At 54.7% G+C, this 24,109-nt stretch overlaps 1 protein-coding gene across 6 annotated transcripts in view; it reads right to left on the bottom strand.

Annotated features, from left to right (window-relative positions):
• Window positions 1-12,455, bottom strand: part of MARK3 (microtubule affinity regulating kinase 3) — a 78,134-nt gene extending 65,679 nt beyond the window's left edge. For all 6 annotated transcript variants that reach the window (XM_037504064.2, XM_037504065.2, XM_037504067.2 and 3 more), the window contains exon 1: window positions 12,346-12,455. In XM_037504064.2, coding sequence (XP_037359961.1) covers window positions 12,346-12,396 — 51 coding nt within the window. In that variant the 5' untranslated portion in view covers window positions 12,397-12,455. The remainder of the gene's footprint in view (window positions 1-12,345) is intronic.
• Window positions 12,456-24,109: the final 11,654 nt, after the last annotated feature.

Genomic DNA, 24,109 nt, shown 5'->3' with positions numbered 1-24,109 from the left:
TGAATTTTTCTAGCGCCAGGCGGAGTTACAGAGACAATACTTTTCCTTCTACCACAAGTAAAGAAATACCGGAGCAACCCTACGATTCATACACATACAGAGCTCATCCTTCTGCTCTCTTCCCAATCTACTCACAACAAAACACCAACTCCTCGGCGACAGAGTGTTCTGCTGGCTTTGTTCTGTGTCACCCGGTCCCAGAACCTGGAGCGACGCCGCAACAGAGCTGGGCAGTATCTTCTTGCTGGATGAACGATAACAGAGCTAAGGTCCTCTCTGGTCTAACCCACGCCTCTTCTCCTCATACAGGCCCAGCACTCTCCAAGCATGACCGACCCTCTCAGAGTGGTGTCCTTGCCTCCCCAGCATCTGTCACTATCTTGATGAAGCTTTCCAGGACTCTCCCTGCATCCCATCAGAATTTTTGAGGTAGTGTGCAACTAGGTTTCTATTTGCTCCTTTGTTCTAAACCATACTATTCCCCACCATAATGGCTCTTGCTTCTGAGTTCCTGGGAGAGAACGCTAACTTCACAGAGACTCAGTCTCCTCCCGGAGGCCAGGCACAGTCCTTGCCTAATCTGGCAGGTGAGATTCAAGCGCAAGTGACAGGTCATGCCTACGCTGAAGCCTGGAACAGCAGGCCTTCACACGGCCACCTTCCTTCCTCTTGAACCCTGAGTGCTGTCCTAAGACAGAGGACACAAGACCCCCGCCTGGCCAGGGAGCTCAGCCCTCATGGAGCCAATGAGTCCTCACGCTGACTTCATGAACAAGGGTTTTACTGGCCAAACCTAGACCGAGGCGATGCTGGTTAACCCCTGCAGCTAACCCAGCCTGACCGAACATGCACTCATGCAAGCATAACACAAAGCAGAAAGAACCCTGTATTTCCCTATTAGATTATAAACTCACATAACGGTCTAAAACACCTGATATTTGTCAAATTCCAGGAGAGTTAAACCTAGTGTATTTAATGCTTTCTTATAATGAAATGTAATGAACTTAACACCAAAATAAGTCTCTCAAAATAGAAGCAAGTTAAATTGCTTTTTGCTTCTACTGGCCCTTTATTTTACCCATGCATCCATCAGCAACTCTAAAGAAAAAATTTATTCTGTGTCATAGCACTCAATCCTGATACTAAATATTTTAACCATTCTGATTTCTTGTACTGTCAGCCAATAATGCCATGCATATAATTTTTCCTTCCTAAGGAGCCAACAATCAATCTATGGACAAAGAAACAGTCATGCTTAGGTAGCCACTTGGTGACAATCTGTGGTGGCCCAAACACAGAACAGTTTCTCGAAGCTGTTGGATTTAACTCTTGAAAACTAAAGGAGCCCTGACCCTCCCCTCCATGGAACTGAGCTGACACCATCTCATCCGCCCTGAGGCGAAGTGTGTGCACCACTGCTGGCAAACTGGAAGCTATTAAATTCATTCAGGTTCATTTTCAAATTTTTAAAAAAGATTTATTTTTATACACGAGCTGGGGTACAGGCCAGAGGCACAGGAGGGTGAGAGCATTCACCAGAAACAGAGCGGGGAGCAGAACAGGCAGGCTAACTAAATACACTGCTGAGGGGAGCAGCGGGAGAAGCAGGAGGCGTCTGCCATGCCATGTGGGTATCTCACCGGATAGCTGGGAATGGAACCCACGCTGCAGAGGCTGCAGACAGCTTCACAGAGCTGTGCTCAACCCATGGCACCACTGGGGAGGCCCTCATTTTCAAACCTCTCTTTAACTCTGAGGATGGACCCTAAACGAGGCTTAGCAGCAGCCAGGGCCCAGGCAGGCACTCTGGGGCTTGTCCCGAGGACATGAGCCTGAGTGCTGGCAGGAGCCCACAGGGCTTGCCATCCGCACAAGCTCCGACCCACACCCTCTTCAGAAGTTTTCAAATGAACGCACTCTGCTGCTGGAATAGCTGGTTATTCCTGGTCGAGGTCACTCATGGGAAACTTTCACAGAAAATATGGGCCTCCCTGGTGGCGCAGCAGTTGAGCACTGGGTTGAGAAGCTGCCCTCAGCCTCTGCAGCGCAGGTTCGATCCCCGGCTGCTCCCCGGCCACCGGAGGAGGGTCCCACCTGGCGCGCAGACCTCTCCTGCCGCCCGCTGCTCCCCTCAGCAGTGTGCTTCGGTCCTTCTGCCTGTTCTGCTCCCCGCTCTGGCTCTGGTGAATTCTCTCGCCCTCCTGCGCTTCTGACCATACCCAGTGCTTGTATAAATAAATAAATAAATCAAAAATTTAAAAAAAAAAAATCACAGAAAATATGCAGCACTCCGTCTGCCCACCTGCAACTATGCAGGTGCCTCTTTTTACCAACTCTCTCCCTCTGCAGGGCAGCAGCTTTCTGGATGCCCATGACCTGTATCATGCCGGGACTTCTCTTCACTGACCTCCCTCAACAGGGCAGCTCTCCTCAAGGCCGCCCACCTGCAACCACGCCAGCCTCTCTCAGCAAACCTGTCCCTTTTGGGGCAGCTCTTCCTGCCCGCTGGTGTCTATGCAAGTGTCTTACTCTTCTGTCCCTTTCCCTAATAAACCTGCTCTTTAAATACATATATATATAAAAAAAACACAAAACATAAATCATTGTATAATCAGATGATACAACTTTTCATACCTTCCAACACACATACACCAGAATTTTTCTTAATTTTCAACATAATAAATGGTTCAGGTCTGCCCTTCTATATATTCAGTAAAGCACCAACTTGAAATTTAAGAAGCCTACTTAAGAAGTCAGGTTTAAAAGTTTAAAACAATTTGACTCTTCCTGAAGTTTCTCTGTAACACACAGACCTGCTCACACATCCTCTCTAACCCTTAAAATAACAAGCCACCTCCCTTTAACAAGCGGGTAACACCTGGGCAGGTTTTTCAAATGCAAAATATTGAGAGCCAAAATGTGATAATAAAGGTGCTGTCCTGTACGTCAGAGAGTTCACAAAGTTAAATTTCATTTTGAAAACAGGTGGACATTTCATAGACTGCAGAAAAAAATATTTGGTAAGACGGAACACCCTCTGATTTTAAAAAGTCTTAGCAAACTAGGAACTGAACTTAATTTGATAAGTCATAGACTAAAAAACCTTTAACAAATGTTATACTAAACCGAGAAACTTTAGAATCTTTTTAAGATCAAAAACAAGACAAAGATGGGCCTCTCCTGGTGGCGCAGCGGTTGAGCGCTGGGCTGCGAAGCTGCCCGCAGCCTCTGCAGCGCCGGTCCTATCCCTGGCGAGGGTCCCACATGGCACGCAGACCTCTCCTGCCGCCCACTGCTCCCCTCAGCAGTGTATTTCGTCGGCCTGCCTGTTCTGCTCCCCACTCTGGCTCTGGTGAATCCTCTCACCCTCCCGCGCTTCTGACTGTACCCAGTGCTTGTATAAATAAATAAATAAATCTTAAAAAAAAATAAAAGACAAAGATACCTATATCATTACCAATATTTAACGTAATACTGGGGGTCATAGCTAGTACTTTAAGAAGTTATGAGTATCAGAAGGAAAGAGATAAAACTCACTATTTGCTGGTGATACGATTTACCTGCAAACATCAGCATCAGAAGTACCACTGGAGCCCAGGAGAGCTTGGCAAGGTAACAATTTATCACAAAATTTTAAAGATAACCATTTATGGGCCTCTCTGGCGGTGCAAGGGTTAAGACACAACCTGTGAACCAGTCAGCAGCCTCTGCAGCACCAGTTCAATCCCCAGCCGGCAAGGGAGCAACCCACACGGCACAAGGGGGAAGGAGGCGAGACCTCACGTCACATGCAGGCAGTCCCACTGGTTTACACACTCACTCCACGTGCCACTAATGTGGGGGGCAGGGCGGGGGGAAGGGGGGAGATGGCTTTAGCTGCCTGACATGAGTGCTAGCAAATTTTTTTGAATATTTATTTATATATACAAGAGTTGGGGTACAGGCCAGAGGTGCGGGGGGTGAGAGGACTCTCCAGAGACAGAGTGGGGAGCTGAATAGGCAGATCCACTGAAACGCACTGCTGAGGGGAGCAGCAGGGAGCAGGAGGAGTCTGCTGCGCCCTGCGCCCTGTGGGCAGCTCCCTGGCCGGGGGTGGTGCAGTGGCTGGCGACAGCTTGATAGTGTGAGACGGAACCCCTACGCCACCAGGGAGGCCCAGCAATTTCCTATCTTTAAGCTCTCGAATGGGGGGGTCCCTTTCAACTCTCTGTCTCCTTCCATCCCTAACCCTTACCTTAATTTTTACAACAAAGGCCTTGACGGTCAGTTCCTTGTGGGCAAAAACTGTCTCATCTCTGTATCCTCGGCACCCAGGACTTGGCGACCAGCAAGTGTGAAACTGTCAGGCGAACCAACAGCTGCACAGAACTGTCTGGCTAGAGCGTTACGTCCACACAGGTGAGCCGTCAGAAGTAAGAAAACAAGCGGGGTAGGTCAAGGACACTGAACACAAACCTGCGTCTGCAGTCACCTAGTTTTTTAGACTAACACTACGCTGAGAGGGGTCGGTGCTCACAACGCCCCATCACACAGCGTGGCTGGGTCAGCGCTGCACAGGTGCTCCTCTCTCTCCTCGCAAGCACCCCTGCACAGATGATGTTATCCCCTCCTGGCCATCAACTAAGTGGATGACGGACAAGAGAGAAATCTGTCCAGGATTAAGTTATTTGAAGGCCGGTTCCAAATGCAAGTCTGTAACATTAAATCCCAATTGCTCTTTAATGCTGTGTCACTTCTACCTTGTTCCACATGACTCTACCTCAGAAATGTCTCCCTCAACCACAGCCTTAGGCTCCTGTCTTTATTTCTCACTTCCAAGCCCTTGTACTCTTTCCAACAAGCCTCCCTTTAAGAAAGCAGTCTGAGGGGCCTCCCTGGTGGCGCAGGGGTTAAGCCTCTAGTTATCACACTATCGCCAGCCACTGTGGCCTGAGTTCAATCCCCGGCCAGGGAGCTGACCCACAGGGCGCAGCAGACCTCTCCCGTCTCTCCGCTGCTCCCCTCAGCAGTGGGTTTCAGTGGATCCGCCTGTTCTGCTCCCCACTCTGTCTCTGGGGAGTCCTCTCACCCCCCGCACCTCTGGTCTGTACCCCAGTTCTTGGATGCATAAACAAATAAATCTTAAAAAAAAAAAAAAAAAAAGGCAGTCTGAGGTTTTAAAGAAGTGATGTCACTGGAATAAACGAGGAGAGCTGAGAAGCCCAGTACCAGAGACCATTAACTTTACTGAGGACCAGCACTGACGCACGCACCGCTGTGTCGGGCACCGCTTTAAGTGCTTCATCCATAGTCCCTCACTTGGTCACTGAGTCAACCGAAACTTACTGGTCACCAGTAGCAGAGGACCAGCACGTTCCAGTCAGCTGGTCTAATATTAGTGAACAAAATAAGTATTTCTGTTCCCACGGTACTTTCAAAACACACCAGTAGAAATCAACAAGACGCAAAAAGCGTATCAATTCTATAGTAACGTTAGGAGGTAAGAAATGCAATGGAAGATCGGATCCAGAGAGACTGGCAGGGTCACAGGTGGTCAGAGCCAGCCTCACTCAGGTGACATTTAAAAAGAGGAGGAGGTGAGCGTTAGTCATGGGGGTGTCTGGAAGAAGAGTTCCCAGTGTCGACACTGCGGCCTAACAGCAAGAGGACAGACACCCGGGCATGAGCCGAGTGCAGGAGGAGAGGCAGAACAGAAGGACAGACGCAAGGGAAGCCAGAACAGGGCAGGTTTCCTCCTCACAGCAGTCCCGTGCAGTTTTACACAGGAAGCTCGATCCTATTTCACAGACGAGGCACACAGGGCCCAAAGAAGCCAAACAACTTGTCCAAGGTCATGCAAAACGCTAAGTTCAATGATAACCCCCAAAGGTTACTATTACAGGGGTTTCAGACCATAACCCCAAAGTCTTTGACACAGCCTACTTATAAGGAAGGTGCATGCCTCTCGTGCCTGTGACAGGGTGCCCGTGACTGCTCTAACCAAGAGAAAAATGGCAGAACGACTGAGGGACTTCTGAGCGAGGTCATCAAGGCAGGGAGCTTCTGTCTTGTTTGCTGAAATATGAAGCCACCTCGGAAGAAGTCCAATCACACTGAGGCCTCCAGGCCTGTGTAGCCTGTGCTGCAGCTAGAGCCAAGAGTCCCAGCAGAGCCCAGGCTCCTAACCATACCTGCCAAGGCGCCAGATAAGTGGAGTGAATTAGCAATCAGGATGTGGATCTCCCGACCCAGGTGTTCAACCTCCCCAATCTTCGAGAGCCCCCCCCAGATTGAGGTCTCAGACATAGTGGAGCAGAGATAAGTCATCCCTATCAAATCCTTACAATCTATGAACAGCATAAAATGATGGCTATTTTATACCACCAAGTTGTGGGGCTCCATGTCTCGCAGCGATAACTGTACAGTAAACAGGAAGTAAATGTTAAGGACCTGAACTCAACTAGTACAAAATGGAAAAAGAAATTCAACACATGACCACACCATGGGGGAAGCGCCTCACCACTAAGTGTCTTCAGTGTGTGTTACGATACAGATGCCGGCCTCCTCTAAGACGAGGCAACATAAGCTCCTTTAGTTCAATTCACTAGTAAAGTTAACAGCTACTCCTGGGCCTACAGCGGGCAGGGCTAGGAAGATAAGGCGAGGCAGAGAGCGCATGGAAAAAGAATGTGATCAACTCAACAACAAAAGGTGCTAGCCTCTGTTGACATGATTCTTCTGGATAAAGAGCTATAAAAAGGGTGAGTTAGGCATGAGTTTAGGTCTGTTCCTCTCCAGGATTCGCATTCTAGAATCTGCTATCCAGGCCTCCCTGGTGGCGCAGGTGGTTGAGCGCAGCACCGTGAAGCTGTCCGCAGCCTGTGCGGCGCTGGTTCAATCCCGGCCTGCTGGGGGAGATATGGCGCAGCAGACCTCTCCTGTCTCCCCGCTGCTCCCCTCAGCAGTGTATTTCAGTCTGTCTGCCTGTTCTGTTCCCCACTGTCTCTGGTGAGTCCTCTCACCCTCCCACACATCTGGCCTGTACCTCGGTTCTTGTATAAATAAATAAATCTTAAAAAAAAAAAAGAATCTGCTATCGTAGTCAATGAAGTCAAAAAGGCATTGACTGCATAAAGAATGAGGTTATATAAAATTCTGGAATAAAAACCTTGCATTCAATTTATTCAAATTTCCTACTGAATCTATCAATACAGATGTTCATGTAAAATGTCCATAATACAAACACCACAACTGCTGCTTTTGAGCCTCCACAAAGCAACATCACTGCGTTCAAGCTTCAACTCTGAACACCAAGATCCCATGTCACCCACAGATGCAATGCCTTACCCAGTCTCCATACAGTTATGTGACACTTTAGGTAGGGGAGTTCAGAGCGCACTCTAGGCTGAAGGAAAGCGTTGGACCTCCCTGCCGCCTCCCTGCCCTGCCCCCCCCCCAAAAAAAAGCCCCTTTCTTCCAGGGCCCACTTCTGCCCTCTCAATCATTCTGTACAGGCAGGTGCACACGGGTCTGCGTAAACCCCTTATTACTGCTTCCAGACTAACCCAAGCACATTCTTTACATACTTGTCTCAGATGACATTAAAGCTGGGAGATTCCCAGGAAAGAGACTTGTTTTCTCCTTCAGGTTTAATCTGAAAGTTTAAAATGGACAAGAGACAGGTGAATTTCTGCTCTCATCCTCCCAACGGTGATCATTAGGGGACACTCGCTGTTACTTCCAACTTGGAAACAATCCCAGGGGTAAAACCTGGCTGTATCTTAGAATTCAGAGCAATCCTCTCCGAAGTAACAGGTATTATCAGTTTATATTAAACTGTGTGTAAGTCACAAGTAGTTAAAGTATAAATAATCGTGTGCTACATAATAAGGGCAATATTATCTACTGACTGCAAATTTCCACTTTCGCCTAATTTACATACAGAAAAACAATCCCCAAATTGAAAACTATAAGATCTTTTCCCTAACACTTTGACCCAGCTAAAAATAATTCTTCAGCGATGAATTTTCTCAAAAAGGCCCACAAACCTTCATTCAAGCTGTGCCTTAAAAAAGCGAAGCAGGGGGCCTCCCCAGTGGTGCAGCGGTTGACCGCTGGGTTGCAAAGCTGCCCGCAGCCTCTGCAGCACCAGTTCGATCCCCAGCTGCTCCCCGGCCACCGGAGGAGGGTCCCGCATGGCGCGCAGACCTCTCCTGCCGCCCGCTGCTCCCCTCAGCAGTGTACTTCGGTCCTTCTGCCTGCTCTGCTCTCTGCTCTGGCTCTGTTGAATTCTCTCACCCTCCCGCGCTTCTGACTGTACCCAGCGCTTGTATAAAATAAAAATAAATAAATAAATCTTAAAAAAAAAAAAAAGCCAGGTAGGGCCTCCCTGGCGGCGAAAGGGGTTAAGCACCGCACTATGAAGCAATCTGCAGCCTCTGCAGCACGAGTTCGATCCCCAGCCGGCCAGGTAAGAAACCCACATGGCGAGGCAGACCTCTCCTGTCTTCCCGCTGCTCCCCTCAGCAGTGTATTTCAGTGGATCTGCCTGTTCTGCTCCCCACTCTGTCTCTGGTGAATCCTCTCACCACCCCCCATCTCTGGCCTATACCCCAGCTCTTGTATGCATAAATAAATAAATCTTAAAAAAAATTAAATGAAATCATATATTTTAAATGGGCTATTACAGTAAGTACTTAGTACTACTGTCTGATATGGAGTAACGCTTAGCAATGTAACTATCTTTATTATGCCTAACCACGCTTTCTTATAAAGAATCAGTTTTTAAAAGGCACAGAATCTCAGCATTATTTTCTGCTGGAAATCTCTCTACAGTCCCAGTACAATGTGAAGGAATACAATTTGGGTGGAAAGCCTCTCCTGAACACAAAGACACCCATTCTTGAAGTGTGGCCCCTGGGGGCAACGTTCCCTAGGAGCTTGTTACATGCCAACTACAGGGCCCCCAACCAAGGCTCAAAGCCTAGGGGCGTGACCCAGCAATCTGCACGTCCATAAGGGCTCCACTTGATTCTACTGTTTGCTCCAGATGGGGAGTTTAGAAACCAGTTTCACAGAGCTCAGGTGCTTTGTTCTGCAGGGATGGGGAAGCCCTGAGGTCGGAGTAAAATGGCTTCTGAGTTTACCCTCTAAAGCACCATGTGAAATGTCACGACACACACCGGGTCATATCTGAATAGGTTAATAACAATCTCATAAAACAGATGACGAGGGCCTCCCTGGTGGCACAAGGGGTTGAGATGCAACCCATGAAGCTGCCCCCAGCCACTGCAGCACGAGTTCGATCCCCGGCCAGGGGGATACCCACATGGCGCAGCAGACCTTTCCTAACTCACCACTGCTCCCCTCAGCAGTGTATTTCAGTCAGTCTGCCTGTTCTGTTCCCCACTCTGTCTCTGGTAACTTCTCTCATCCCCCACATTTCTGTCCTGTACTCCCAGCTCTTGTATGCGTAAATAAATAAATCTTAAAAAAAAAAAATTAAGTGCACGGCGAACACACACCAGGAAAATATTAAATAACTGGCAAAGCTCTGGGTCCTCCAGTACACTGACAAGTAACCCAAGCTTACAAAGTATGATACACATATGCTTTGGAATTAAGTGAAACATTCATTTCCATGGCTTTTATGGTATACAAAAAGAATTTATTCACAGCTTTATATAAACTGTAGAACATAAATTGCAGACTTTTTGTAATCTTTAAAAAACATTTTATTTCATGTTAACCAGCTACATGGACCCAAGCTGTATTTTCATTTGAACAAAGACTTATAAAAGTAGACAAATGAGGAAATTTGAACACTGGATAGCTGATAAGAAATTTTGATTTTTACTTTTTTTTTTTTTTTTTAAAAAGCAGCTTTGGGGGGCCTCCCTGGTGGTGCAGGGGGTTAAGACGCAACCTATGAAGCTATCTGCAGCCACTGCAGCATGAGTTTGATCCCTGGTCAGGGAGCTACCCCCATGGCGTTGCAGACCTCTTCTGACTCGCCCGCTGCTCTCCTCAGCAGTGGATTTCAGTGGATCTGCCTGTTCTGTTCCCCACTCTGTCTCTGGTGAATCCGCTCACCCTCCACACCTTTGTCCTGTACCCCAGCTCTTATATGCATAAATAAATCTTTTAAAAAAGGTGGGGGGCCTCCCTGGTGGTGCAGGGGGTTAAGACGCAACCTATGAAGCTATCTGCAGCCACTGCAGCATGAGTTTGCTGCCTGGCCAGGGAGCTACCCACATGGTGCAGCAGACCTCTCCTGTCTCCCTGCTGCTCCCCTCAGCGGTGCATTTTGTCAGTCTGCCTGTTCTGTTCCCCACTGTCTCTGGTGAATCTGCTCACCCCCCACACCTCTGGCCTGTACCCCAGTTCTTTTATGCATAAATAACTAAATCTTTAAAAAATAAAAAAGTGGAGGGACCAGGTTGGACCCGTCACTTCTCTGAGCCTCAGCATCCTCATCAGGTCAGACTGTCTGACCACACTTTCTGAGTTACAAAATTATTTGATTATTGGGCCTCCCCGGTGGCGCAGCAGTTGAGCGCTGGGTTGCGAAGCTGCCCGCGGCCTCTGCGGTGCCGGTTCGATCCCCGGCTGCTCCCCGGCCACCGGAGGAGGGTCCCACATGGCGCGCAGACCTCTCCTGCCGCCCGCTGCTCCCCTCAGCAGTGTACTTCGGTCCTTCTGCCTGCTCTGCACCCCGCTCTGGCTCTGGTGAATTCTCTCACCCTCCCGCGCTTCTGACTGTACCCAGTGCATGTATAAACAAAACAAACAAACAAACAAATAAATAAATAACATGCCTCTATAAAAAAAAATAAATAAATAAACAAATAAAAATAAAAAAAAAATAAAAAAATTATTTGATTACTATCTTTCATGTACCGATCAGCTAAAGGGGATATTTGTATTTGGAAATCACAAATGAAAACAGAGTAGTTTATCAGGATGAATACAGCCTTTCTGCAAATTATCTGCGTTTTATTATTCTTCACCTATAAATGACAAGCACGTATGATTACTTATAATTTAAATAAGACTTCTACAGCGAGCCAAATGGAAAATCTCAAAAATAGACAAAGATATTAACAGCCATAATAGCTAAAATGCCTATTAACTGGGTGAATGGATTTTTAAAAACTGGTACAGCCAAACTACTCAGCGATCAGAAGGATTCAACTGAGACAGACAAATACATCTGTTAACCTCAAAAGAGTTATGCTAAGTGAAAGTGATTCCCGTTTATAACATTCTAGAAAATGTAAAGCTAGAGATAACACAGGACTGGGGGCGGGTTAACTGTGAGGGCCTCGGGGGCTTTTCTGAGTAAAGGAAAGGTTTTGGCGTGATGGTGGTCTCTTAAGAGGGGTCACCAGAAGCGCTGCCCACTCGGGCTGCACCGTCACCCCCACCGGGCGCGCGGCCGGCACCCCGGGACACACACAACTGCGCGGACACACCAGGACAGGAGCTGCTGAAATGGGTGCAGGGCCTCGCCACGAGCTGGTCTTGTCACTTCACTCACATCCTGCGAGAACGAAGGCGCGCTCCGCGGGCAGCGCGCTTTAAAGACTAACACTGCCGAGTTCCAAGAACACAGACTGTGCAGCAACTCCCAGTGACTTCGCCGACGAACAAGGAGAAGACCCGGGGGGGCCCTCATGCTCCAGGCCCGCTCGGGCTCCCCGGGATGCGGCCTGGGAGGCGCCGGCTGCAGCCACCAGAGCAGGACCGGGGCCCAGGTCGGGCTCCTCGGGACCCTGGGGACCCCGTGTCCTGAGCGTCCAGCCTCGGGCGGGCGGGCGCAGACCCGGTCTCCGGGGCGGGACTCGCCCGGTGGCCCGGCCGGCGGCGGCCCCGGAGGGTTTAGACCAAGCGGCGCTCGACGGCTCGGGCCGCGCGGCGGTGCCCGCCGAGGGCGCGGGACGGCCCGCAGGAAGCGCTCCCGGGCGCGGCCCTCTCGCCAGCAACCGGCTCCGGCGCTCCCGGCCACGGGCGGCGAGGCCCCCGGGCCGCCACCCGCCCACGGCGGGGACTCCGGCCGGGCGGCGCCGGGCACCCACAGCGCCAAGGCCCCCGGCGCGCCCCGCGAGCGGCCACTCCTCCCGCACGCCGCCGGCCCGCGCGCAGCTCCCGGGCGCAGGGCCGGGCCCCTCCCGCAGCCAGCGGGCGCGCGGCGCGGCGAGCCGGCCCGGCGGGGAGCCGGCGGGCGGGCGCCTCGCACTCGGCCGGCCCGGCCCTCCCGGGCGCCGTCGGGCCGCGCGGCTCCTCCACCGGGCGGCGCGGCCCGGAGCCCCCCACGGAGCCCGGGCCCCCGCGCCCGCCGCCCCCGCGCCCCGCCCGGCCACTCACGTTCTCGGCGTCGCGCTCGTTGACCGTGGGCAGCGGCGTCCGCGTGGACATCTTACTCCACTCGCGGCGGCGCGACGCGGGGGAAACAGCGGCCGGCGGCCTCGAGCGCCCGGCGGCCTCCGCGGCCGTCTAGATGCCGGGCCGGGCCCGGGCCGTGCCCCGGCGGGCCCCGGGGCTCATGCTCCCCCGGCCGCCGAGCGGCCCCGCGGGCTCCCCGCGCTCAGGGCGCCCCGCGGGCCTCGCCTCCGCTCGCGCGGCGGCTCTCAGCGGCCGGGCCTCCACGCAGCGCCGCCGGCGGCCCCTGAGGAGGCGGAGGACGAGACAGGCCGCCGCGGGCGGCGGGCGCCGACCATGGGGGGGGCGGCGGAGCCGGCGCCCGGTTGCGCTTCTCCCTCCCGCTCGCTGCCCGCCTCAGCCTCGGCCCCGGGCCGCCGCCGCCGCCGCCGCTCCCGGCACCTCGGAGCTCACAGACCCAAGATGGCCGCCCCTCGGCTTCCTCTGCTGCCTGCCGAGGCCGGAAGTGACGGCAGCGCCGCCTCCGAGCTCGGCCAATCAGCGCGGCGCGAGCCCGCCGGCCGGGCCGCTGTTGCTAGGGGCGACTGGGCGGGGCCCGGGCCGGGGGCGGGCCCGGGGCGGAGCAGGGGCGGCCCGGCCGGTGGGCGGCGGTTCCCGGCGTCGCGGGGCGCGCCACCCCGAAGCCGCCGGCGGGGCGCCCTGGGCGGCGGCCTGGCCCCTCCGCCGGGCCGGAGTCTGCCGCGTGGGTCGGGCCGCGGGCACTTCCTGCCGGGAGAGCTCGCGGCCCGGCGGGAGCTGGACCGGGCCGCCGGCCGAGCGCTCTGCGGGAGGAGGGGCGCGATGAAGACGTGGCGGCCAAGCCCAGAGGACCCCAGGAGCAGCCTCTAGATGCCCCAGCGGCCGGCGTCGGGCCTGCGCCCCGGGCGTGGCCGCGGGAGGGCTGCCCGCCGGCCGGGCGCTGCCGGCGCGAGCTCCGTGGGGCGCGGAGCCCGGCCGCGCAGCCTGGAGCCCTTTGGGGCGGGGTTCCCAGCACGGCCTGGGGAAGCATGAGCTGTTCCTGAGCGCCTGCCTGGTGGGCACATCTGTACCCCATTGCATTTGTTACCTCATTTAAGCCTCAGGGTAACCCTGAAAGATGGACAGACACACCTTGTGATGCCAACCAAGCCTGGACAGGTTAGCGTGACTTCACCCAGGTGCCCACGTCGGCCGCCAGAGCTGGGATCTGAACCCAAGTCCCAAAACCTCCACCGCCCCTAAGACCTGTAGTGGGTCATGGCTTAACGTCCCTTTTCTATTTTTTTTTTTCCCTCTTTCGGCCCCCAGTAGGTGAACTGACTTGCTACGTCTAGGACATTCCCTGCCTCTTCAGGCACATAGGTGTGGAAGCACCAGAATCACTCCCCGAGAGGACAGATGCTCCCACCATGAAAACACAGGGGACAGCGAGGCAGTGAGGCTTCCACCCGCTCTCTCAGGAGAGCACACCAGGGCGCTCCTTGCTTAAAACAGGATCCTCTTCCCCTCCTAGGCCACACCCAGGGGGTTGAATTCTCATTCACTGAATGTGTGCTTCATAGAGTTCAGGGCATATGGGTGAGACTGAGACTGTGGGAGCCCCAGCAGGGACCTTCAGCATGACTTGGGGGGTGGGTCAGGGAGACTTCCTGGGAGAAAGATACGGATGCTGACTGTACCAGCACGCGCAGTGTTAGCAGGGTGAGGCTCGGCATTCAGAGCAGAGCAGCCTGCCGGGGCACAGAGTGAGGGCCACATGGGGTTTGGGTCAAGAGAGCGCGAGGTGAGGGGTGAGGCTAGGGGGGAAGCATGGCGCTCTGTCCACATCTTCGTGATGGGAGTGGCAACTAGGTTAGCTGGGAAAATACAGGAAGACCCAAGGGTTTTGACCTTCGGCAGGAGCTGAGAGGAAGCATTTACAGGATTCAGAACATTCCATATTAGCTGCACATGAGGTTCTGCCCAGACGCTTTTCGCATGGAAGCCACACACAGAATAATGTCTGGGAATGGATGCCGAAAGGCTGGAAATGAAGCTGACCCTCCTTAACTCAAGATGCTTCCAGTTTTCAGAAAGGCTAGAATGAAAGAAACGCTTTGAACTTTATGTCAAATAACCATAGATGACACTCTGCAGAGCCGGAACAGGGTGGAACGTTCGTGTTGTTACGTGCCCGAAGAGGAGGGGGCGGGGGAGCAGGCCAGGTGAAGGAGGATGAGAGCAGAATGGGGGGTGAGGGGGAGAAAAAGTAGAGGCCTGTCCCAGCTGAGGGCCCTCCGTGGCCCTGGAACCAGCACACAGCAGATTTGTGGCCAGAGGAGGCGGGGCACGGCCCGGGCTGGTCTTTGCTGCCTCTGTCTGTCTTCCCGGTCCTCATTTCCCGGCTTCGTGTGACACTGGGTGTTTCCTCAGGCTCCTTACGTGGAGGGAACTAAGGATGCCGAGCTGTGTGCTCTCAGGCAGATGGACTTCCTGGTCCAGGAGCCCACCCAGCTGTCAGCAGTGGATGTCCAGTCCTGCCCCTACTGCTGTGGGACAGCGGGGGCCGCAGACAGGAGGCGACTTGGCCACAGAGGCTCAACCACTTAGCTCAGAGCCAGAGTGGGCCCAGTGTTCCCATGCCCCGGCCCGTCTCGCCCCTAGCACATGGGGCGCTCTGCTGCAGCCAGCCCGGCACCGGCCAGAAGACGCTGGGGCCCTGGTGGCAGGGGAGTCCGGCACTGGCTCTCTGACTTCTGCGAGAGAAACAGCGCCCACTCGCTGGGGCCATGCCAGCTGGGCCTCTGTCCCTTGCGCCCCAGTGCTTCCCAGCCAGCTCAGCTGCCTCACGCCTTCGTGCCAACTAGTCAGCTCTCTGGCCCCCTGGCCTGTGAGCTGCCGCACGGGGAAGGCCTGCTTCAGCCTGACTGCCGCGCCATAGCACACCCAGCACATCCACCTGCCACGTGGTTGGCAGCTGCTGGGACTTGGGAGCCACTGTGTGTGTGCTGGGGGCGGGGGGTTGGGGGGCATGGGATAGAGCCGAGCCCTGAAAGAAAGTCACAGAGACTGAGTGCAGTCCATGTGGGGACCACACTTGGGATCAGCATGCCTGGAGGCAGGGAGAAAGGAGGGGCTGGGCCCGGTGTGTCCCCAGGTAGGCCGCAGGAGCCTGGAGATTCTGGGAAATGTGAGACCGGGACCAGGGTCCCCACACGTGGAGCTGCTGTTCCTTCAATCCGCTACCTGATAACCTTCGCCCCACGGCCTCTTCGGCCTCTCAGAGGCCAGCAGGAATCTTAGGACCTTGTTCCTGGCATTGTCCTGCCCAGGGTGACGGCCCGGCCTCCCCGACTCCTCCCATCCTCACACAGCCCCTCAGCGGACTTCCCCGCAGAGCCCCCCCAGACTTGCCCCAGCAGCCGGGCTCTGTTGCCCAAGGTCCGAGCGCAGGTGCTGAGCCCCGGCTGTGTACCTGCCTCCGCACCTGAGCTGAATCTTTAAGCTCCCACAGGACTGCTGGGGCGTCACTGGCTGTCCACGGGTGAGGACTAGGCTGGCTCACCCAGCTCAGTCCCCATGCAGCTGTCACACAGCAGAGCCAGGTTCAAGGCTCAGCACAGATGTGGGTGATGCTGCCCTTTTCCTCATGGTAACTGCTCCTGAGATGCGTCTGAGCCTTCTGCCTCCCTCAACTCATGCATCTGAAAAAGTCAGCTTTTTCAAAAAGGGATTTATATTTATTTATGCATACAAGAGCTGGGGTGCAGGCCAGAGGTGCAGGGGTGAGAGGATTCACCAAAGACAGAGTGGGGAGCAGAGTAGGTGGATTTACTGAAATCCACTGCTGAGGGGAGCAGTGGGGAGACAGGAGAGGTCTGCTATGCCCTGTCTGTCAGCGCCCTAGCCGAGATTCAAACTCGTGCTGCAGTGGCTGCCGATAGCCTCATAGTGCTGAGACTTAACCCCTGCACCACTAGGGAAGCCCCTGAAAAAGTCAGCTTTGGCCCAAGACGTGCAGTCACCTTTTAGTCCGTGCCCATGAGGCCCTGCAATGTTGGGGTGGCCTGCGGAGTGAGGAGGTAGAAGGGGCAGCTGTCCCAGCACTCAGTGGCCCCGGGCTGAGGTTGTCCAGCCCTCAGCCCTGCCAGGTGTGGATCTGGCAGGATGGCACACAAGTCTTGCCGGAGCAAAGCCCAGGCCTGCGGTGGCTCTCTCGACCCGCCCTGCCTGCTGGGAACCATGCTGAGAACAGCGTCCGCAGGGCTGTGTGGGGAAGTGGCGGCTCTGGACCTTGAGCCCCGGCCGTGACCCTGAGTGCTGGGTGACATTGGGCAGATCAGTCCATGTCTTTGGGGCCATGTCTTCATCAGAGAGGAACGAGAGTGCCTCCCGCTCGAGGTTGCTCTGGGGCCACGGAGAGAACACCCAGCAGAGCTCCCTTCTGCAGCAGAGGCCTCCCCGCCAGCCACACTGCACATCCTCCCCTGGGGTGAGCATGGAGCCTGGAGTTGACACAGGGGCCCCCTTAGGCCACACGTGTCGGGCCAAAGACAGTCTCGCCTCGCCCAGGCCCCTTCCCTCCCTGGATAGGCAGCAGAAGCCCTTGGGGAGAGCTCCTGAGATGCAAGACGAGGTGCCTGCGTCCACGGCGCTGCTGATGCTGTCAGGGACGGGACGGGAGCCCAGAGGGCTAGAGGCTGGCTCCCGCTCGTGGGCAGAAGGAGCGCCCTCGCCCTCGCGCCCACTTGCTACAAAGACGGGGGCACGGAGGAAAGTGGGGGAGAAGCAGGTGGGTAAAGCCTGCCCTCGCTGCTGGCCCTCAGCGTCCCCCTCGAGGGCTGGTCCTGACCGCAAGCCCCTTGCCTGCGTGGGGAGAAGCCGCCTCTTCTGGGGAAGAACATTCCCTCCCGTGCTCAGCTGCTGCCTCAGCCACCGACCCCAGACCCCCATAAAAAGCCACATGAGCCTTTAAAGGCGCCCCCCTCTGCTGCCCGCCTCTCTCCTTTGCCCTGTCCTTCCCCGTTTCTAGGGCGCCCACTTTGCCCAAAGTGTGTTTGTAGCACTGGGGACAAAGCGGGGAACAGAGGCGTTCTCGAGCGTCACCCACACACGCGCAGGATCCACAACCACTACCACTCAGGGCGTGGCAGCGGCCATCACCATCAGGGGTGCATGACGGCGACCAGACTGTTTAAATCCACGGTTTGTGGTGTCCTTGGTAACAAGTGTGCTCGCCGGGCCCAGGCGCAGTGCGCGGTCAGCGGCAGCCCCCCACCCTGGCCGGTGCTTGCCAAAACCCCAATAGAATGGAGAAAACACAGACCTGGCTCTGGGACAAGACATGACCGGCAAAGCACCACATCCTCCCGCTCAGGACACCTGCACGCACGCGTGAATCAGCGCCCGGAAACATGGACGGTCCAGAACCGACGCTTCGCAGTGGCTAATAAGCAGAAGGACGAAGGTTTAAATCCACCTGTTGCTGCAGATGTTAGCCCAGGCCACTGTGGTGCCGGGCACCAGCCGCAGACTGCGGGCCCAGGAGCCTGCAAAACCAAGCACCCATGGCGAGCAGTGGTCCCCGGCGGGCGTGGGGACAGATGACAAAGGAAAGGTTTTGAGCCGCACACAAACACCAACACCACCACGGGACCGGGGACACCAAAAACCGGTTCTTTGGTAAAAACAAATTCAATGGACATCTTGGAAGACCTCCTGGGACTCGCAAGTAAAGTCCTGGAACAGCCTGAGGCCACTTCTGTATGCACAAAGGGCCTGGCACCCCAAGGGCATGTGTGGAGAGACCCCCAGGACAGCTCCGCACAGCAGCGAGAGCAGGACGTGGCCTTGAAAAGCTGCCCACGGACTCAGGAAGCAGGAGGCGTGGATGCAAATCTCAGAAATGAGCGCACGAGAGCCAAGCAGTCTGTCCCGCGAGAGCCCAAGCATCGGGACAAACCATCGGGGGAAATGCAAGTGGGTAATTAACCCCGAAATCAGGGTGCTGGCTGGGTCACCTCAGAGGGTAGAGAAGGTAGGGATGAGGGGTCGGGGTGTCTGGCTGTCACTATTCCTGAGGGATACTCGAGATGACATTTGTATTCAGTTTTTCAAAATAACTCATTGAGGAAAATTCATGTGATATAAAATCGGCCATTTCAAAGCATTTCAAAGTCAGGACTGAGTGCCCAGGAGGTGCTGTCCGGCCGCCTCTACCCGGTTCCAGGGCCTCCTGTCACCCACGAAACTCCCCTGTGCCTGAGGCGGCGTCCCAGCACCCTCCCACCCCCGGCCCCAAGTGTGGCCAGTAGTGACGCTGCTGTCGCGAAGGGCTGGTCTATCCTGGACATCTCATGCGAGGGGGTTCAGGCACCGGAGCTGTGTCTTGCCTCTTCCACGCAGCACCACGTTCCAAGGCCCTCCACAGTGCAGTGTTGCGCTTTGTTCCTTTTCGTGGCTTAACGGCACCCCACTGTGGCTTAATGGCACCCCACTGCCTGGACACCCTCATTGTGTTTCCTCGTCCACACCCTGGAGGACAGCACTTGCACCCTCTGGCTATCGGGAGCAGCCCCGCAGCCTCACGGGCCCATACGTGCAGCGAGGCCGTCCTTAGCGCGTTGGGGTATATATCTCAGAGCAGAATTGTAGGTCAACTCCATGTTTATTAAAAAATAAGAGAGGGCCTTCCCGGTGGCGCAGCGGTTGAGCGCTGGGTTGCGAAGCTGCCCGCAGCCTCTGCAGTGCCGGTTCGATCCCCGGCTGCTCCCCGGCCACCGGAGGAGGGTCCCCCATGGCGCGCAGACCTCCCCTGCCGCCCGCTGCTCCCCTCAGCAGTGGACTTCGGTCCTTCTGCCTGCTCTGCTCCCCGCTCTGGCTCTGGTGAATTCTCTCACCCTCCTGCGCTTCTGACTGTACCCAGTGCTTGCATAAATAAATAAATAAATAAATCTTTAAAAAAAAAAAATTAGAGAGCCACGGGGCCTCCCTGGTGGCGCAGGTGGTTGAGCGCCACACTGTGAAGCTGTCCACAGCCTCTGAAGCATGGGTTACATCCCATCCCAGCCAGCAGACAAGATACCCACATGGCGCGGCAGACCTCTCCTGCCACGCCCGCTGCTCCCCTCAGCAATGTATTTTGGTCCATCTGCCTGTTCTGTTCCCTGCTCTGTCTCTGGTGAGTCCTCTCACCCTCCCACACATCTGGCTTGTACCCCAGTTCTTGTATAAATAAATAAATATTAAAAAAAAAAAAAAAAGGAAAGCCAGCCCCGCCAGGATGGCAAGCTAGAGAGAGGCCCGACTCCTCCGGGTGGGGAAGGTCGCACCTCCTGCGGGGCCTGAGGGCGTCTGCTCCTTGCAGCCAGCTCCTTACCTGGTCCTATCTGGAGAGCTTCGCCAGGTGAGGTACCAGACAGTAGGATTGACCTCCCAGGGGCCATCCTCCGGCATAGCACACCCCGGTTTCCTGGGACTGACCATGCAGTCAGAGTTACCAGTTTGAAGTGACAAGATGACCAAGAAAGTGTGGCCAGATCTGCGGCGCCGGTTCGATCCCCGGCTACTCCCCGGCCACCGGAGGAGGGTCCCACATGGCGCGCAGACCTCTCCTGCCGCCCGCTGCTCCCCTCAGCAGTGGACTTCGGTCCTTCTGCCTGCTCTGCTCCCCGCTCTGGCTCTGGTGAATTCTCTCACCCTCCCGTGCTTCTGACTGTACCCAGTGCTTGTATAAACAAAACAAACGAACAAACAAATAAATAAATAAATAAAACATGCCTCTATTAAAAAAAAAAAAAAGAAAGAAAGTGTGGCCAGAATATGCAGGTAGTTTACATAGGCGAGTTTTGTGTTTTGTTTTTTTAAAGATTTGTTTATCGGGCCTCCCTGGTGGCACAAGGAGTTAAGCACCGCACTATGAAGCAATCCGCAGCCTCTGCAGCAGGAGTTCGATCCCCAGCCAGCCAGGGAGCTACCCACATGGCGCAGAAGACCTCTCCTTTCCTTTTTTTTTTTTTTTGAGACCTCTCCTTTCTTGCCCGCTGCTCCCCTCAGCAGTGTATTTCAGTAGGTCTGCCTGTTCTGCTCCCCACTCTGTTCTCTGGTGAATCCTCTCACCTCCCACATCTCTAGCCTGTACCCCAGCTCTTGTATGCATAAATAAAATCTTTAAAAAAAAAATTTGTTTATCCATGAAAGAACTGGGGTGTAGGTCAGAGGTATGGGGGGTGAGAGGACTCAGCAGAGACAGAATGGGGGCAGGACAGGTGGATCTACTGAAATCCACTGCTGAGGGGGCAGCGAAGAGACAGGAGAGTTCTGCTGTGCCCTGTGGGTCAACTCCCTGGCTGGGGGTCGGACTCAGGCCGTAGTGGCTGCCGATAGCTTGATAATACTGAGACTTCAACACTTGCACCATGAGGGAGGCCCCGATTTATGTGTTTTTTAAAGAAAGGAGGGCGATTCTTCCTATGCCGGTAGTGGATTTCATTTTATCTTAAAAGTAGTGACTAGGGTGTATGTAACAGCAATTGACAGTGTCCTGTCCCTCCTCGTGACTTCCACACAGGAAGTAGCCAGGGAGCGGCCACCTTGCCTGGCACCTGACCTTGTCAGAGACCCTGCCCACCCTCCCCTGCCCCAAGCGTGTTTGGAGCACTGGGGACAAAGCAGGGAACAGAGGTGTTCTCGAGCCGATCGCCGTGGCTCTGATGGAGCATCATGCTCCCAGCACACGTCAGCTGGGTAAGCAGCTGTCGTGGCTGCACTTGGAAAATATTTGCTACCGTATACCAAAAAGATTTGACCCATTCCAGGTCAAAGACAAGGCAGAAGCAGAAAGTGAAATCCTCCAAGGCTGATCCTTTCATCTTGATAAATCCCTGACCTCATAGGGGCGGCTCAGGAGCCGGACGGGCCAGGCAGAACGGGCTTGCTCAGCGGTTGCAATAAGATTCTGCTCCCTGCAGAGCTGCCCGGGCTGGCCTGAGTCAGTCCTGGGTCCCACCTCCACGCCCTCCCCCGGGGGCTGCCAGCTCAAAGCCTTCTTTCACGAGGAGGGCAGGAGAGCGATGACTCGGGGCGTGTGACGTGTCCAAGTGGGATGAGTAACTGATGAGCCTGAATGTTAATAAGCAGAACAGGCCTCTGACACCGCGAAGCCCCGGAGAGATTCTGTGAGCGCAGACTCCCAACGGTACACTGAAGGCGAGCAAGCAAACATGAGAACAGCGACAAATCCCCAAAACTTTCTAAAACACCCTAAAGTCAGAAACCTATACATGCGTATACTCAGATCATTTATAGGTCAAGAAAATGGAGAAAAAAATGAGAATTGAACAATGATGATTTTATTTTTTAGAGATTTATTTATGCACACAAGAACTGGGGTACAGGCCAGAGGTGCAGTGGTGAGAGGACCCCCCAGAGACAGAGTGGGGAGCAGAACAGGCAGATCCACTGAGACCCACTGCTGAGGGGAGCAGTGGAGAGACAGGAGAGGTCTGCTGCGCCCTGTGGGTAGCTCCCTGACGGGGACCGAACTCAGGCCTCAGTGGCTGCCCATAGCTTCATAGCTCTGAGACTATTCCCTGCGCCACCAGGGAGGCCCAAAACAATGATGATTTTACACATGAAAACTTGTGGGATATAAGAAAGCATTATTGGGCTTCCCTGGTGGCCCAGGGGTTAGTCTCAGGAGGTCACCACCATGGCCTGAGTGCGATCCCCGGCCAGGGAGCAGCCCCACAGCGTGCAGACCTCTCCTGTCTCCTCGCTGCTCCCCTCAGCAGTGTATTTCGGTCCTTCTGCCTGTTCTGCTCCCCACTCTGGTGAGTTCTGTCACCTCCCCACACCTCTGGCCTGCACCCCTGTCCTTGTATGCAAAAATCTTTAAAAAAATAAAAGGGCCCTCCCTGGTGACACAAGGGTTAAGACACGACCTATGAAGCTGTCCACAGCCTCTGCAGCATGAGTTCGATCCCTGGCCAGGGAGCTACCCACCTGGCGCAGCAGACCTCTCCTGTCTCCTCAGCAGTGGATCTCAGTGGATTCACCTGTTCTGCTCCCCACTCTGATACTGTGAACCTTCTCACCCCCCACACCTCTGGCCTGTACCCCAGCTCTTGTATGCATAAATAAATACATCTTTGGGAAATAAATCTTTAAAAAAAATAGGAGACTCTGGAAGCCTTGAGAGCAAGACGCACTCAGAGAGGGGAGGGACCCAGGCACAGAGCAGGGCTCCAGAACCACAGGGGCACGTCCTGCTGTCCAGGTGCTGGGCGTGTACTGGCTGTGGCCACCCCAGGACACTGGCTGGGGCCACAGGTGGGCGGGGACGTGGCGACACTGGCCCTGGGGCACGCACTGCTGGTGGGAACATCAGGCGGGACAGCAGCTGTGCCTCACAGTCCTCCAGAGGGGGACGTGCGCTATGCCGGCACCACTCCACCCCAGGAACCTGCCAGAGAGTGGAGACGTGTCCCAGCAAGATCTTGTCTGTGGATGACAGAGCAGTTTTATTCATAATTGTACAAAATTGGGAAAGAATCCAAATATCCATCAGCTGGTGAGCAGGTCCCGGAGACGGTGTGCACACGTGTGGGGTTACTTTGTGTTGTCAGCCCTAGTCCCGCTCAGGAATTTCTTACATGTTCTAGGTACTAATCTTTCCTGCCTGTTTCTCCTTCCTCCCTCCCTCCCTCCCTCCCTCCCTTCCTTCCTTTCTTTTTTGGTTAAAGATTTGTTTATTTATTTATACAAGCACTGGGCACAGTCAGAAGAGCGGGCGGGTGAGAGAATTCACCAGAGCCAGAGCGGGGAGCAGAACAGGCAGAAGTGCAACAGGGTGGTCCCCAGGAAAGGGGGAGGTCCCTGCCCCACCCAAGGGAGGGTGGAGCTGAGCAGGAAGAGGAGAAGCTGCAGAAGAGACTGAGGAAGGAGCAGGATGGAGCCAGGAGACCTGGAGGAGGCGCGTGGAGCCTAGAGACACGTAAAGAAACTGCGCTTGTCTTTTGGTCGTGGACGGGGTGACACAGATGTGGGTGAGACCCGTGGGGAGGTGACCATGGTAGCTTTTATCTTGATGTTGATTTTGCTCTTTTCCTTCCGGGCTTGTCTGGTTATTTCTGACCCTTTGCTGTGGGTCCCCACTGGAAGATGCTTTAGACTTGTGGCAGGCTTTGGGGCCTTGTTCTGGGCCGATCCCATATGGATGGACTTTTACCCACGAGGGGACGGGTAACTGTGGGTGCTTCATTTAGAAACTAGACTCTTTGCCTTACCTGTATTGTTTCCTAGTTTTATTAAAGTTCCTTCCCATTAAAGTCTCCTATGTTTTGTGTTGATGCGGCGGATGGCAGAACCCATGTAGAATAGGCAGGTTTGCGGAGTTTGGGCTGCCCCTCTCCCTGTCCTATAACAGAAGGACCGAAGCACACTGCTGAGGGGAGCAGCGGGCGGCAGGAGAGGTCTGCGTGCCATGTGGGACCCTCCTCCGTGGCCGGGGAGCAGCCGGGGATAGAACTGGCGCTGCAGAGGCTGCAGGCAGCTTCGCAACCCAGCGCTCAACCGCTGCGCCACCAGGGGAGGTCCACCTGTTTATTTCTTTTTAAATTAAAAAAAAAAGAAATGGAGGGGCCTCCCTGGTGGAGCAAGGGGTTAAGACGCAACTTGTGGGGCTGTCTGTAGCCTATGCAGCACGAGTTCAGTCCCTGGCCAGGGAGCTGCCCACATGGCGCAGCAGACCCCT

Source organism: Talpa occidentalis, unplaced genomic scaffold (assembly GCF_014898055.3).
Source record: "Talpa occidentalis isolate TD23 unplaced genomic scaffold, MPIMG_talOcc4v2.1 talOcc4.11, whole genome shotgun sequence".
NCBI classification, from domain to species: domain Eukaryota; kingdom Metazoa; phylum Chordata; class Mammalia; order Eulipotyphla; family Talpidae; genus Talpa; species Talpa occidentalis.
The sequence above is the reverse complement of the archived record's forward strand: the minus strand, read 5'-3'. Positions and strand labels throughout refer to the sequence as shown.